We start from the raw sequence: 15,652 nt of genomic DNA on the forward strand, positions 1-15,652 counted from the left end.
TTAAGTATTAGGATTGAATCTTAAAGATGTCTCTCTGTGAATCAAACATGAAGATACCTTGTGCTTCTTTCTAGACCAAAGGAGTTAATGAAGAAGTTAAGCTAAGAAATACTGCGTTCTTATAAAGGCAGTACTGAAAAATGAATGTAGAAGTACTTTGAAATCACCTGAAAAGCTTGATAGAAAGGAAAAACATCCCTTGTTTACTAAAACTACTGGCTTGGAGAACCAAAATTTATATAAGTTTTTCAGTATGAGAAATATGCCTTGCATCGTATTATCTGCTGAGTACCTAAGGGTTAACTCTCATAGTTTGGTATGCAACTAAATGAACTATAATTAACTGTGTGTGGCTATTGGTTAAAAATGTTTGGAAGCAATATGAAGTGATATTATTTTGCAACTAGTACTCCTGCCAGTACCTGGCTTTATTAGTTTAGCACAAGAGGTGTTTTCTGATTAGTTGTCTGGAACAAGTAAGACTGTTCTTTTGGTTTCTATCACTCTTTGGAAACTTTTCTCTTGACAGCTCAAGCATTTGTCAAAATGCTCTACCTGGTTGCTCCCAATTCTTTACTATACAATGCCAGCACCACTTCATTTGAGTGCTTCACTACCAGTGGGGAGAGTTACACGGAAGATGAAGTTTAGTGAGAATGAGTCAACCCTGTACCATTCCTCTCTGTGTACATTAGCTGCGACAAGGGTGAATTCCAGTTGTGTCATTTCCTGTTTTCCTGACAGTTTTTTACATGAAGAATGACTCAGGCTCCACGACATAGCCCAAAGTGACAGGCAGCAATGACATCCCTGCCTGAATAACCCCCAAGACTTTAACTCACTGTGCTCCCAAACTGAGGAGCGTAAATAAGTTTAGTTCATCTTATCTGGGAGTACTTCCAATTTCTTCAGAAATTCAGCATGCTAAAATATAAACTATAAGCGCAATTACTTTCTTTCTTTTTACAAAAACCAAACCACCCCATCCTATATTTTAGTAACAGCTTGATGCATTGACATTTAGAAGCCCCGAGTATGGATGAAGATCACTGTCCCAAGATCAAAACTAAAACCAGACACACTGGACATAGGATGCTGGAAGAATTATATTGACTTCGAAGAGGTCGAGGTTGGCAGACATCACTCAGTTAAGATTTCATTGACTTCATTACTCTGATCCATACATTGACTGCAGCACTGGGCTCCTAGACTGAAGTAGGGATTAGGGAAAATGGCGTTTTAAACAATGGACATTCGTCATCTTTTTAATACACGGCAAAATACAGCACAGATCACTATTTTAGAGAGGCCTGTTTTAGAAGAATCAGAATTTTGGAGGGATTTTTAGTTTGTGACCAGAATGTAAGGAAGGTAGATATGATCTAAGAAGAAATGTTATGTTGGTAACATGTCCAAATCCAGAAAAATTGCTGTCTCATTTTCTTTGTAAACTCTTTTAGTGTCAGTGAACACCATGTTGTTTCTTTATTTTCAAAACTCCTTGATCATCATCTTTTATTCACTTCTGGCATGAACATGCTATCCAGTATCTTTTTGGAGAGGAAGATATGTACTGTAGAAAACTTACATAGTGATAGGAAGGTGAACTAGATACTCTGTCCGTAATTCTGTAACACCACCCCCCTTTCCAGTCTATTTTAGCTTCATTGTACAAAGTGCCCAGGTAGGCCAGACAACCAGACTATTTGGTATTTCACAAGCTAAAATCCATCATATCCACAGTATCAGTTTTGCTTGGACAGCAGCAAATAACGATTCTAGATAAATTTTCCCTTAATCTTACAATCCCTTTTCAGTAAGGGGCTAGGAAATCACACTTTCACTTAAACAAATATAGAATATAAAATAACATGTTGAATGTCTTTAAGACAATTCAGCTATATGCCGATAATAGTGGGTGAAAGCACATTAAAAGAAACCAGATTTTCTTCAGAACTATTTTTTCCAAGTTCCTTTTTATGACTGATCTTTAAACTTCCTACATGATGACACTTACTTGGCACTGCATTGATCCAGTCTAATCTAGGTGATAATGGGTCTCCCAAGAGTTATTTTTTAAAAACAAGTAGTTTATCAAACACATTGACAGTTATGTTTTCAAATTATTTCCATTTTTTCTGTTAAAATATTTTCCTTGCTTTTAAATAGAAAAATCCACAAAACCAAAATGCAAGTCAGACCGGTCTTGCAGACAGATGTACCAAGAAGCCATCACAGCAGTAACCCCTCAATAAACTGTCAAGCCCGCTTTCAAATACTGAGTTTTGTCATTAGCAACTCAGAAAACAGAAGGTCCCACACCAGGAAGCCCCCATCTCACAGCCTATTTGCCAATAGACAGTAGGAGCACGGTACTTTCAGTCTATTGGTAATTTGTAGTTGAGAAAAACTTTTATAAGAGGACTTCCTGCTAACAGGAGCAAGGGTGGGTAAGAAGGTTTTGTATTTGATATTACACAGAAAACTTTGTCACCCACCACGTCCCTTAAGAGTATGCGAAACTCAACCTGAAGCTCACAGTTCCAGCTTGTGAATTAATGGTTTTGATTTACATTTTGATGACCAGAGAGAGACGAGGGTGCAGGTACTTTCTCTCCGGGGAAAACTGGAATGTGTTCATGAGAGATGTAAAAAGGCAAGGAATCCCACAGACCAGCTTGCAGCTGTTATCAGATATGATGGAAAAGGGAGGGGGTGAGGGAGAAGAGAATACCTGGCATGAGACCTGCTCTGAGGAGGGACTGTCTGATGTGGCAGTGTGGATTTCTGCATGTATCATTCCTCTCAAATCCGTATCAGATTTTGCTGAGCTATTAACATCAGGTGTTGCCACATCATGCCCACTATCTCTGCAAGCAGTATCTTGATGAAGATAAATAAAAACTTAAGAACCTTATTTGACTTTCACGGGCCATGATTAGATTTGCAGAGCTGTCAGAGAAAAAATATTGAGGAATGAGCAAGCTAGATACAGACTCTAAGCCACATACATGAAATCCACTTTCATAGTTACTTTTGCAAAACAGAGGGTTTTGGCAGAAGTTTATCCTAGGAGCAGCTACGGTGGGATATAAGGTGTTCTCTTAGAAGGACTCCTCACTGACAGAAAGCTAAAGTATTATGACACCTTGTTTTGTTTCACATAGCAGTTCCTACAGTTTGAAAAAAGGCAAGGGCCATGCCTTATGGTTTAATTTAAGAGCATTATTAGGTTGTGTGAGAATCTGTTGCATTAAATCTCTCCTTTTAAAAACAGCTATGTCCAACTATTCTTCAAAAATAACAGTTATGAAAGCATCCCGTGACATTTATTTTCTACTGCTCCTTGTTTTTTGGTCCCAGAAGTGGTGATAAATTGATTTAGTACATGGCAAGTCATGAAGGTTATCAGAAGTATAAGAAAAATATGCAGGAGAAAATATTTTTTGCTGCATTCCTCTCATCTTTTACTGCCCTTGCTCTCAGACTTCTGTGTTCATTTGCTATTCTGCACGGTGCCAGTCATTGAATGAAGGGTATTAGGTCTTCTGTCCTCTAATTTAAAGAATACAACTTACCCAGGGAAAGAGAAGAACATCTCATTCAGTTTGTGTGTGCTGACAACAGTGCATGAGTACTGCGACCATACAGAAAGACTAACTAATATTTTTTTCTTTACTTGTTTGATATATTGTGGAAATAGAAGCTGCATTTAAAAATAATATCTGCATACAGTCAACTTTTCTATAGAGCCGAAGTAAAGGGCAACTAATATTCCAGGACAGAATGTATAAAAATAATTATGAAACTCTATAAAGTGCATATAAGAAATGTAAGGAACTTCCTGCTTTGTGGCGGCATAGAGAAAAGTCAGAAATAGTACACAAAAGGTTAAACTTATGAGAGCGCAACATTTCTGAAGTCTTCATTTTTAAGGGTATAATGAGTTACAATCTGGAAAAAGTGTTTCTGCTCTTTAAAATAGGATATCCATTATTGAAGGTAGATGGTGATATAGGGAAATACCACCCATCTGTGATGTTTCTAGCTTTATGTCATTTATCAACATTCTCTTGGCTGTCTTCTTAATTAGTCCTCAGACCAGCATGTTGCCTGATTTTCTTTAGAACACCTATTCCTAGGAAGGTGCAATGGTGATTTGATTGATGTAGGTCACATGCTGTGGTGATTTCCCAGCCATTTTTTATTTGAAACAAAAAATTTCTTGTTATCAGAAAAACGGTTCAACCTGCCAGGGGTCATAGTATTTCTGGGATAGTCATGGCTCTCAGTCTTCAGTGTATCGAATTTGTTTGATACTGACATCAGATATTATTCTTTTGCACAGATTTACTAATCAAAAACAGGAAAAAAAAATCTTTTGGCTGTGCTTAATAAGGTCTTCATAATATGTTCAACTGAAATATGAAAGTCTGTCTGGAATGAGTCACTCTTAATATGGGACACAATCGGTTCCAAATTCATCCACAGTTAGTTTGCCATAGGATATCAATGCAAAATATGTTATGTTTCTACAGAACAGGTTTTACAACAGCTATATTAATATAGTTAGTGAACATCCACTGATGGGAAATAATATTTTCTGTTTAAATATGCTTTTGCTAACTTTAAACTTGCATTTGGGTACTTTTTTATTATGCTGTTCCTCTCATATGTTAAAGATTTCATAGGGTTTGTCTTCAACATCAGTGTTTCTTCTTTTATACTCTCTCATGCTCATTTTTGTTTTCCAATCAAAAAGCACCAAGTATTATTTCTACTTTCCTCAAGTTTCAGACCTCTGGTGTTAAGACAGTCCTACAAGTTACTTAAACAGTAACATCCTTTTGAGATTACTGTCACACTTGAATAAAACAAGTGGCAGAGTAATTTCCTAGTCATTTTAATTAGACATAGTCCTTTTACTGCTTGTCAAATCAATCTTACATATACATCCACTGCCCTTTTCAATGCCTAGCCTCACTCTAAACCTCACTGTCTGTTGCTCTAGAATGTTTTGGTTCTCAAGTAAGTTCATTTGTTGAAAGACTAAATGTGAGATGACTTTATTGTATTAGTTTAAAACAATATCTTTACTCAATGAATCCTTCTTCAAAAGCAAAAAATGTATCTCTAACATCATTCCTGAAGTTTGAGGAGCTTTGTCTTATAGCTACAATTGCCTCTGAAAGTAATATAAATCATAAATCCTCATCTGCCACAAGCTGAAAAGGACAGGGTTGCATCTGTCCACTGGCATCCCCAGCCCACAGAAACGTTGTGGCCACTCTCCAAGCCTTGCCATGTTCTCTGGAGTGAAAAATTCACTCTTGTTTTGCCAATAGTTGTGTTTTCTTTGACCTATAGTAAAGGTATGTGTGCAGGCACTTGTAGGAGACAGGTATTTCCTGACCCAGATGATCTGATGTGATTATGGCCTCGGTGGGATAGGAATCAGTGTCTGTTGTCTCACTAATTACATCTGCTTCACATGTAGTCTGGAGACCGAGTTATTTCTGATGAAGCAGTAAAGGGACCCTGGCCTCAGGCACTATGGTATTGGCAGCGTATTGACTGTGAGGCAGGATTTCGTTTCCATGGGAATCCTCTTGGTGAAGGAGAATGCACCGGAGGTGCAATGGTCACTATTTCATGCTGTAAGTCCTTCAGGACAGCTTTGGCATCGAGTGCTTTAGAGTTCTGGTGACTGAACCCAGGGCTGTGCAGTACCTGGACCCCACGTGAGTGGGCATGTGGGGTCCCAGACTGCCCTGGCAGATGCATTTGGAAAGTCAGCTGTCTAGATGCTGGAAACGCAGGGCGGTACACACCGCCGAGTAACTCGGGTAACAGAGATGCTGAGCTGAGAAAACCCACCGCACGAGGGTGACCAGTGTTTCTGAGCACGCCGGCCGCGTACAAGAACCGCTCTGTGTGCCCAGACCCGAGCACCCACAGCACCTGTCCCAGCACCCGAGCACCCCAGCACCGAGTCGCACCAGGCAGCACTTTCTGCTGGTTTCACTGGAAACCGGGACCATTAGCCTAGCCAGCTCGCAGCCAGGGTGCCACGACCAGACACCCTGCCCGCTGCGGGACCACAGTGCTGGTACCAGCCCATGCAGCTCCTGGGCTGCGGGGTTCTCCAGAGCTACGGCTTGCCACCCTTCCATGACGCACCCTACGCATTCTCTGCAAAACTGAAGGTGAAGAAAAAACATGTTAAGTTCCTAATGGCAGTGCCCAAAGGTACTGTATCTGAAGATAACATCAATAGAGAGAGCCAGAGCAAGTTCTCTTCACACAAACTATTTCCCAGAGGCTAATGGCAAGGGGGAGAGAGAGAGAGAAAAACAAGTACTGACAGTTTACTGTGGGAGCTCAAAGAAAAAGTGGACAAAGCTAAAAGAACTCCAGCTCTTTGTTCGCATTTAATCCAGTTCAGAGCATTCACTGGTGCATACAGATTTACTTTCCATGGCTGACGGAGCTGGATATGGTCATTTGGTAAGAAACAGAGGAGCTAGGATTTAAATTTTGTGCCCTTCAGGCTCTTACATTTTAGGAAAAGTCAGTCTATAACATATGTAAAGTTTTAATCTAATGCAAAAAGTGTGAGCTGCTGGCTTATACCTTCAAAGAAACAAATCCTGATCTTGAGAGGTCAAGAACGCTTTCTGGTTTTAACACAGACCAAGTTTTTAAGGGGTAGAGCACTTCTTTTGGCTCACAGAAGCCAAGGGAAAGACTGAGGCCTCCTGTCCCTACCCAAAAAATCCCCTATTTTATTTTCTTCCTTCTCTTTTCAACTCTCATCTTGAATTTATAAAGGCACCGATTTATCAGAGGCTACTAGAATAATCTAACGGTATTAAAATACCACCATCCACATATTTTAATGCAAAACAAATAGTCCAAGCACCTGATATCACAGTACAATAAAACCATTGCAGGCTTTTGCTTTTGCTGAGGATAGATGGTTCAAGTTACATGTAGCCTATTTTCTAAAGGCTACAGAGTCAATTCATCTCTGGCTGAATTTGCAAAACACCGCATTGAAAGACAGCACCAGCAAGGAGGATATATACACAAGAACAGAACCAACAAAAGGGTTTGTGAGCAAAAGGTAGAGAGGCTGGGTTAGAAAAGGCAGAACTGGAAGGGGAAGTTCAATTGCAGACTATGGTGGACCCAGATTAGGCAGATGTATTGGAGCGATTTTAGCACAGCGTATTGGAAGCACACCCCCAACAAGTGCGTAGGGAAAAGGGAGGGTTAGCCAGTAACTCTTAGGAAGTGCTACCTTCAAAAAAAAAAAAAAAAAAAAAAAGAGAGAACAATAAATGTGGCACAGCATTGAAAGACAAAACTCTTTCTCATCCCTCTGCCCCCTCCCATCCCCCTCCAAGCATTTTTGGTCATCTGAGAAGGACCCCTCGCACTTGGGCTCAACTAGTATTGTTCAAACTTCTCACGTTCAGACAAACCCAGACCTTTTTAGCCTAACTGCTTGTGCCCAGCCTTGGCTGAGACCAGAAAAGCAGAAGCTCGTTCTGGTTGGCATCGTGTCACCCAGAGCAGGACACCAACACGTGACACGAGGCCGCCCGGTTGCTGAACTGCTCCAGCCGCTTGCTCAGCTCTTTCCAGAGGAACTACTCATTCTCTCAGAGATTGCTGGCTGTAGATGGGATGTTAATGAAATAAACCAAAAGGCAATTTAAGCTATTTAACTACACTTCAGGAAAAAAGACCTACCTGGATAGATGACACTAAGCCATGATGTATTTTGTATTAATGTTTCAAGTCAGTTTGGCAGATCCTGATGGAAGACGAGTTAGAAATATTTTGTTGCAAGTTTGAACATCGTACCAGGATATAAGGCCAGCCACTTGAACAAGAGCAGTGATTGAATTAGGGCTGAGAAATGTATCCCTGGCTAGTTTCAAATTAAAAAAAGAGAGCTTTTAAAAAGGTACAAATGAGGCTAAAAGAATTTATGTTATTTTTCCGGTTTCTGTGCTATAACTCCTTTTCCATCTCCTCATCTATCTTCTAAGTGTACTACCTTATGAATGAGTGAGCAATAAAAGAAGTATGCAGTGGCTGAGAGAGAAACTCAAGATAACAAGATAATGCAAAATGTAAGCCAAAGCTTGAGCAGAAGTGCAAGTTAAGATGTAGATCTGAGTATAAAAATTTCTCACATCTGAGTTTTAGGGCAGTCATTAGATAGTTTGCATGAAAAACTAATTTAAAACCAGTAGCACAAAATGTGACCTAATATATGCTAAGTTCACCTGTCAAAATCTTGGACGTGTACTTTCTAGGGGTTTTAATCCAGTCTTCAGACCACAAGTGCTGACACTTCACTTATAGACTAAAATAAAAATAAAGCTAATTTAATGCCATTTAAATCCCAATCTTCATTGGAAAGGGGCAGAGGAAGAACAATGAGTAAAGAAGCAGCTACAAACTATCCTATGGTTAGGCAATAGCAATTACTGCGCCTAGGTGACACAGGAACAGCCTCAAGACCAAAAGGTATAAGAATAATAAGCTGCTAAGTGTAGTCTTTAGATTACTTGTTTTAAGGCTGCCAAGAACAGGACTGAGCTATGTTCACCAGTGTTAGTGCACGACTTATGATCTGCTGGCTGCACAATTTAAGATGTGCTCTTTCTTCTTGCCACCCCTAGTTTATGCTGAGATTTTAGACTTGAAGTCCCAGCACACGTGTCTAGCGTTCGAGCTGGACTTGGCTCCTTCAGTGCAGGCTGCTATTTTCAGCAGCAGCTGGTGGAAAGGCAAATGGTGTCTGCATGGCAAGTTTTCCAAAAGTCCAAAACTGAAGGGGGGGGTTATAGCAAAGGTTTAGTTCAATTTCCACACCACTGACCTCCCTCCAGCCTTCTAAGCTGCCTAGGTTTGGGGCTGCACAGATCAGCTGGGGTTTCTTGGGGGAAAAGTTATGTGGCCACTCCCTGAACCCAAATAATCCCTCTGGCTGGGCTTTCCACTGCTGGTATCTGGCAGGTTAGGCAGAATTTAGTCATCAAAATTATTATGTTCTCTTTCAAGCAAAGACCAGCGGGAGATTAATTGCTGGAATTAGGTATGTTTTCTAGCATTAACCGAATGTAGCTGCTAAGGGGGTCAGTTATAGGGCTCAGGACAGACAGCAGGGACTAAGCTGGTCTCCAGTTTTATTTGGCAAAGACTGGGTTGGTAAACAAACAGCAAGAGGGAGAAGATACAGGGATAAAGTTTCAAGGGATGTGAAGGTTGAAGGGAAGATGAAGCTTGTTACCTTCAAAAGGAAAGTAGTGACAACTCAGGCATAAGCATGAGAGACGCCTACAAAGAAGAGAACATGAGACAGGGTGGAGCAAGCCTTGATGTTTAGCTGTTTGAGATGCTTTTACAGTATTAAGGAGGTAGAAAATTTTTAACAAGAACTGATGATAAAACACGAAACCAATTCCTCATCTTTACTCTTACCCTTTATGCTCTAAGACAGACCTAGTTTTCTTGCAAAGTAGCTGGGGCGTTTTTTTATGCTCCATTATCCATGTGAGAGGAGCCAAAACACTTCAAACTCTCCAGAAAGTGCAAAGAACTTAAGACTATGGTGTATCAAAATAATACTAAGATTTCCAAATTGGAGCATTAACTCGAAACATTTAGAACACATGATGCCTGTATGAATAATCATCTGCTCTACACTGTTGATTAATGTGAGACCAACAGGAGGATAAGCATTGATAGACTTTATCAGCTTGATCACATATTGCACCAGCTTATGTCATCTTCAGGTGCAAGAACTGAAATGCAGTTTATTTTTGAACCTCTGTTTACAGAAATCAAGTTCTAGTACCTATTGTTGAACTTTCAAAGCATCCTGCATGTGGTATTTCATGTAGAGGTGTGATTTTCTGCCAGTTCCTAATTTCACTGCCATATGCCAAAAATTGCAACAACAGGCAAATCTGAAGCACTGTACGATCGTATTGCAAATGAAAGTGAAGAAAAGCTGTGGCTAAGGGGGGGTCCCATTTTACCTTTTGTCTGTGGGCTATGAAATTAGGCAAAGTTATCTTCCCCGCTTAACTTGAAGTGCAAATGGGGAATCAGCTTTGCAGGCAAGACTCATTTGACACTGGTGAGCCCTTGCTACCTGGGGTAACAGTGTCACCAGGCAAGCAAAACCCACAGCTTTGGTGGGAACGTGGCTTACGTCTGGTGGCAACTCATGCTGGATTCATTCAGTATGCATCAAATAACACTGTTTTTTTGAAGAGATTCTAGATTGTATTAACGCATCATTCTTTGTTCTTCCAAATACAGATTCTGGAAGAAAACATGAAGTTAGAGTGCAAGTGTCATGGGGTGTCGGGATCCTGTACCACTAAAACGTGCTGGACAACTCTGCCTAAATTCCGGGAGCTGGGCTACATCCTTAAGGACAAATACAACGAAGCTGTTCAAGTCGAACCAGTGAGAGCAAGTCGTAACAAGCGTCCAACCTTTCTCAAAATAAAGAAGCCACTTTCCTATCGCAAACCCATGGATACAGATTTAGTGTACATAGAAAAATCTCCCAATTATTGTGAAGAAGACCCTGTCACTGGCAGTGTGGGAACGCAGGGAAGGATGTGCAACAAGACAGCCCAGCAGTCTAATGGCTGCGATCTGATGTGCTGTGGTCGAGGTTACAATACGCACCAGTACTCAAGAGTGTGGCAGTGCAACTGCAAATTTCATTGGTGCTGCTATGTTAAATGCAACACATGCAGTGAAAGAACAGAAGTATATACCTGTAAGTGAGTACGTGGCTGGGCAGGCTGACATGTCCCTGGCCATGAATACATTTGCACATGCACTCAATGTACCTACACAAGACTGTAGGAAAGACCTGCTCTCCCAGAAGAAATGCTGATGAATGGAGCCCTCTCTTTTCTTCTCATGTTTCATTGCTTATGTGGATACACATTTCAGACTCTTATGAAAGTCAGCCAAGAAACAAAAACAAACAAACCCCACCCTGAGCCACCTGACACACAAAACAGAGAGAAAAAGATCATCTCAGTTAATCTGCACCTCTAAAGCAAGAAGCATTGACTGCCTTGTGAAGAGACACCGGTCAGAGAAAAATCTCTGAGCGTGGCAACTAACTTTTGGTTTGGAAAAAAGATGGTCAAAAACTTCAGTGTATAAGGAGCAGGGAGGGGTAGGGGAGAAATCCTCAAAAAAGGGCTCTGCACAGGATGGGATGGACAGTGCCCCATCGTGAATTGCCCATGTGAGTGTGTGGATGACACAGATTTAGGCTTCCACACTTGTGAAAAGCTTCTGCTGGTCTTGCCCGTCTTTCCACTTCATACCATTTGCTACAGCGAGTAGAACTGTTGACATTTTCTGTAGACACTGCTTTATCTGCCTTTTTCGTGTGTGTGTGCTGCAGATTTTAGCACAGGGATTTGGGACACTTGGGCATAATAATAGCAATATTTAACAATTTATTCAGATAAAACTAATATTAATTTATTTAATTAAGAAGAACTCTACCAACGTTTTTGGAACTATTCTGCAATTAAAGTAGATAGCTGGCTTTCTTTGTGGAATAATTTTTTAGAAACAGCAAGGAAAAATGGAGCTGTATATATTATTCTTAACTAGGATATTTCTATTAGTTGGACTTGCAGGATATGTTCTACAATACTAGATGTTTAAGTACAAAAGCTGGCATCTTTATATATATGTACATACACAGACACACACTGTTGTTTTGGGGGTTTTTTTTTTGTTCGTTTGTTTGTTTTCTCCTGTTTGCTGCTAGTTGTCTGGAACAAAAGTCAAGTGGTAGGGGTTACAAATCTTTACCAGTTTTGGTGGTGTTTTTTTTGGTTTTTTTTTTTGTGGTTTTTTTTTTTTTCAATTAAAGACAGAAGCATTAATAAAATCCTGTTTGGAATATGTCTAAAATTAAGAAAATCCAGACAAACTTCCTTCTTTTGGAAAAATCAACCATAGGATAAAAGAGTATATTTTGTAAGAGACTATTTTTATATAAATATTTTATTTATACTACGTCTGCTTGTTCAACCTGTACTTTTTCTCAAAACAGGCATACAATTTGTAATTCGTACGCTATTTAACAGAGAAAGGGTAATTAGTTTGTGGACACAACAGCAGCAAGCTGGATACATTCAGCTGCAATTGGTGGATGTGTCAGAAAGCAGAATGAACTTTCTCTCCGGATGTGTGTACAAACTGGCTCTTTTCCTGCAGCTCAATTTGCAGAATATGCAAAACAAGAACAGGGTATGTAGCATCAATTTTGTCACATGGCTTGAATTCATGATTGGTATTAACTGGATGCTCATTTATCCCATTCAAGAAAAAAAAATCTGAATTAGCTTCCCACATGCGTCAGTCATTAAACTGTGGCGTTATGACTAGCAAATGTGCTGTGTATGCTGTCAGTTAAACCTCTATATTGTGTTACTGTCAAATTTGATTTTAATCAGTGGAAGACTGTAGACTATGACTGTAAAAACTAGCATGACACACATCGTCTGATTCTCATAGATAGGATACAAAGCTTACTTTTTGTCCAACTCTTTTTGGCATTTACATTATTCTTTGCCCCCAACAGGCCAGAGCTCAAAAATCCAGAAAAACTTCTAGGCAAATTTAAATACTACTCACTTGTTTTTCAAAGCCCAGCTAAGGCATTTTGCGTTCCCTTTATGGTATCTCCTTTTTATCACTGCTAATTTCTTCAGATCTTTGAGTGGTAAATATTTCTCTGTTGTTAGAATCATTCTGTTCCTCCTGCTTGACTCATTTATGACTGCGAAAAAAATAATCTAATTTTAATGTTGTTTTTCATTGGGTAAGAAAAATGGCCCAGTGCTACTGATGATACTGCATGTTTTCTGTCTGGGACAGACCAGAATCTTCCCTACTTCCAGACTACAGGATCTCACGCCTTTAATGAGGCTAAGAGGGGCATCACTAAAGGAAAGAAACCACCATCCAGCATGCAGTGCATTTCACTGACTCCTGTTGATAACAGCAAGCATTACAACGAGTAGATGATACAGATGATACATCTTGTGTCCATTGATCTTTCTGAGGCAAAGCTCCCACCTAAGACTGCGAAAACAGGGAAAGTTTTCTGAGAAAGTAAACAGAAGTATCACAAAAGATGTTGCAAAGTTTCACTACAACAACCTAACCTTTTAGAACTTGTCTGAATGTGGCATGGTGGTTTTCTTTAACTCACTTCTTGTATATATGTTATTTATGTAAGAACACAAGCCCATGCAGTACCTGGTCCTAGCAATGTATAATTAGGGTTAAATATACAGTTTCTCTGCAGACCTGCCACTTAACACAAAATAGAATTTTTATGCAGTTCAGACACCAGCATGGGATATCAAAATAAAATGATTAACGTAATTTACTTTCAAACTTATGACTTGTCAATATAAAGCAATATAAAAGCAATTTTTGGGGGGTAGAGTCACTGCTTTTAGTTCTTCTAAATTCTGCACATCAAGAATTGATAAGACATAAAATACAATGAAGTACATACAGTATGGATGTTAATTACAACACTATATTATGGTTAAATAATTCAGATCTGACATTTAATATTGGAATTCCCCCCCAGTTTGTATTGGATTTTTACTTAGTGGATACCATATCATAGTCAAAAGTGTGTTTTCTTCACTGATTAGAATTATTTTTAAAATTATTACTTTTGCAGCATGTTTTTACCATAGAAAAGTAATCTGTGAAACTCCTGCTTCCTGTATATTTCAGTATGCAGTGATGTGCAATGTACAGCTAGCAGATTAATTACTGAAGGACAAATATCTTTAAACAGTTTTACTCACAATAATAAAGAACTGGATGCACAATGAAATGAATTTGGTACACATTTTCCCTATATTTTACAATATTGCTGATGATCAGTTCATTAATTAGAGAAAATGTCAATTTGTTTGATAATTGGAATAACAGTTTGGGAACTATGAATTAAAAAGCAAGGAAAACCAAACACTGCATTCAACTAGAAAGTATTTGGAAATTTGGCTGTGTCATCTTAGATAGGAGAAATCTGGCCCATCAGAATCTGCCATGAGTCTGGAGTTAATTGGTCATTCGCTAAATGGGCTTGAATGGCATGAAGAATAAACGGGGCAAGGAGAAAGATTTATGATTTTGTAGATATTCCTCTCCCGACAACAGTTTGTTCTTTGTCCTCAGGGATAGAAGAGCTCTGTTTTTACTTGGTGAAGAACCACACAATGGGAGTGAAATGCACACAACTGCAGAACAATACAGCTCTCAAAAGAAAATACATCTTTTCATCTCTGCTAACCAAGGGAAGCACTGGATTGCTGTCCACATTAATAACCTAGCTGAGGCTTTTAAAGAAAACATGCATTCAAGAAGCAGGAAGAGTAAGACGAGTAGGAAGCATAAGAGAACAAGCATAATTGCGAGTTGGGAAGCTATTATTTATGAAATCTCACTTCCTCATTTGATAGCAGAACCCTGATTCATGGAAATGAAGCAGTTCTGCCTTGGGATTCCTAAGCAAGTTTTAAGGATTTTATCTCTCGGCCTTTTTAAAAGGACAACTAACCTGAATACAGTTAGCTTGAATACTCGAAGTACCTACATAAAACATGAATCAGTCGATTAAGTTTTCTTTGCCATGTATGCACAAATCTAATGGAGATATGTCTTTCAACAGTGATAATTAAACTGAAAACATCCTTAAAATGTACTCTCAAGTGGCTCATTTGGTAAAGTTATTGTAAGGGTACATAGTTACTTAGAAAAGGAAAATAATGGACACATACCATACTACACAAGGCTTTTAATGGACTATCCTGTGGATTACAAAACTGTTTTTAACTGACCACACTTCAAAATCAATTTGTTGAATACAGAAACATTGCAGACTACAGTCAGGGTGCACATATGCAAATTAAGATTCAGCATCAGTATTGCTGACATTTTTACATTTATCGTTATAATAGATATCAGGAAATATGCATTCTGGGCGTCAAAATGAGTGTATTAACTAATACAGCCCCCTGCCCCCAACTTGTAACCCCAAGAAGTCAACTGAACAAGAAGCTTTCCGACTCCGTTGTTGGTAGAAGGACTAAACTGCAGACTCAGTGACTGACAGGCCTAGACAGGGCTGGCCAAGTATGGCAGACACTGTTGCTGTCAACCAACAGCGGTGAAGTCCGAGTCAGGCTTGAACGTTCCAAAACTGTCCAAAACTGAACCAAGTACAGGAATTTTATCACAGAGCAGAACTTCAGATGATGAAGCTCATCTAGATTCCAAAACATTCTCTCTTAATTCATGGTTATCTTGGATAGTTGTCATGATGGCAAGTGACCTAATTTGCTAACGTAATTGATGTTCTTCTGGTCAAAATCATACCAATAATTCCTCAAAGGCGGGCTTTTTAATCTTGAACAAAAATTAAGGGAATCCTACCTATGGAAACAAACAATTAATAACATATGATTAAGTCAAAATGATGAAGAGGTGTACTTGGATCTAAAGGACTCCAGGTGTTTGAAGGATACCAGAACTTTGTGATTCTCTTGTC

General features: G+C 39.3%; 1 protein-coding gene across 2 annotated transcripts in view; it reads left to right on the top strand.

The window, feature by feature from the left end:
* WNT7A (Wnt family member 7A) overlaps nucleotides 1-14,806 on the top strand; it is a 40,282-nt gene extending 25,476 nt beyond the window's left edge. Inside the window, exons 4-5 of one of the 2 annotated variants that reach the window (XR_008233724.1) lie at nucleotides 10,348-12,324; nucleotides 14,281-14,806. Coding sequence is in view for 1 of the 2 variants with exons in the window: in XM_052778565.1 (XP_052634525.1) it covers nucleotides 10,348-10,827 (480 nt within the window). In the remaining variant the exon portion in view is untranslated. Of the gene's footprint in view, nucleotides 1-10,347; nucleotides 13,937-14,280 lie in introns of those variants that run through there. The other variant, XM_052778565.1, reaches the window with a different exon arrangement.
* Nucleotides 14,807-15,652: the final 846 nt, after the last annotated feature.

The sequence above is a fragment of the Harpia harpyja genome, chromosome Z, assembly GCF_026419915.1.
Source record: "Harpia harpyja isolate bHarHar1 chromosome Z, bHarHar1 primary haplotype, whole genome shotgun sequence".
Lineage (NCBI taxonomy): Eukaryota > Metazoa > Chordata > Aves > Accipitriformes > Accipitridae > Harpia > Harpia harpyja.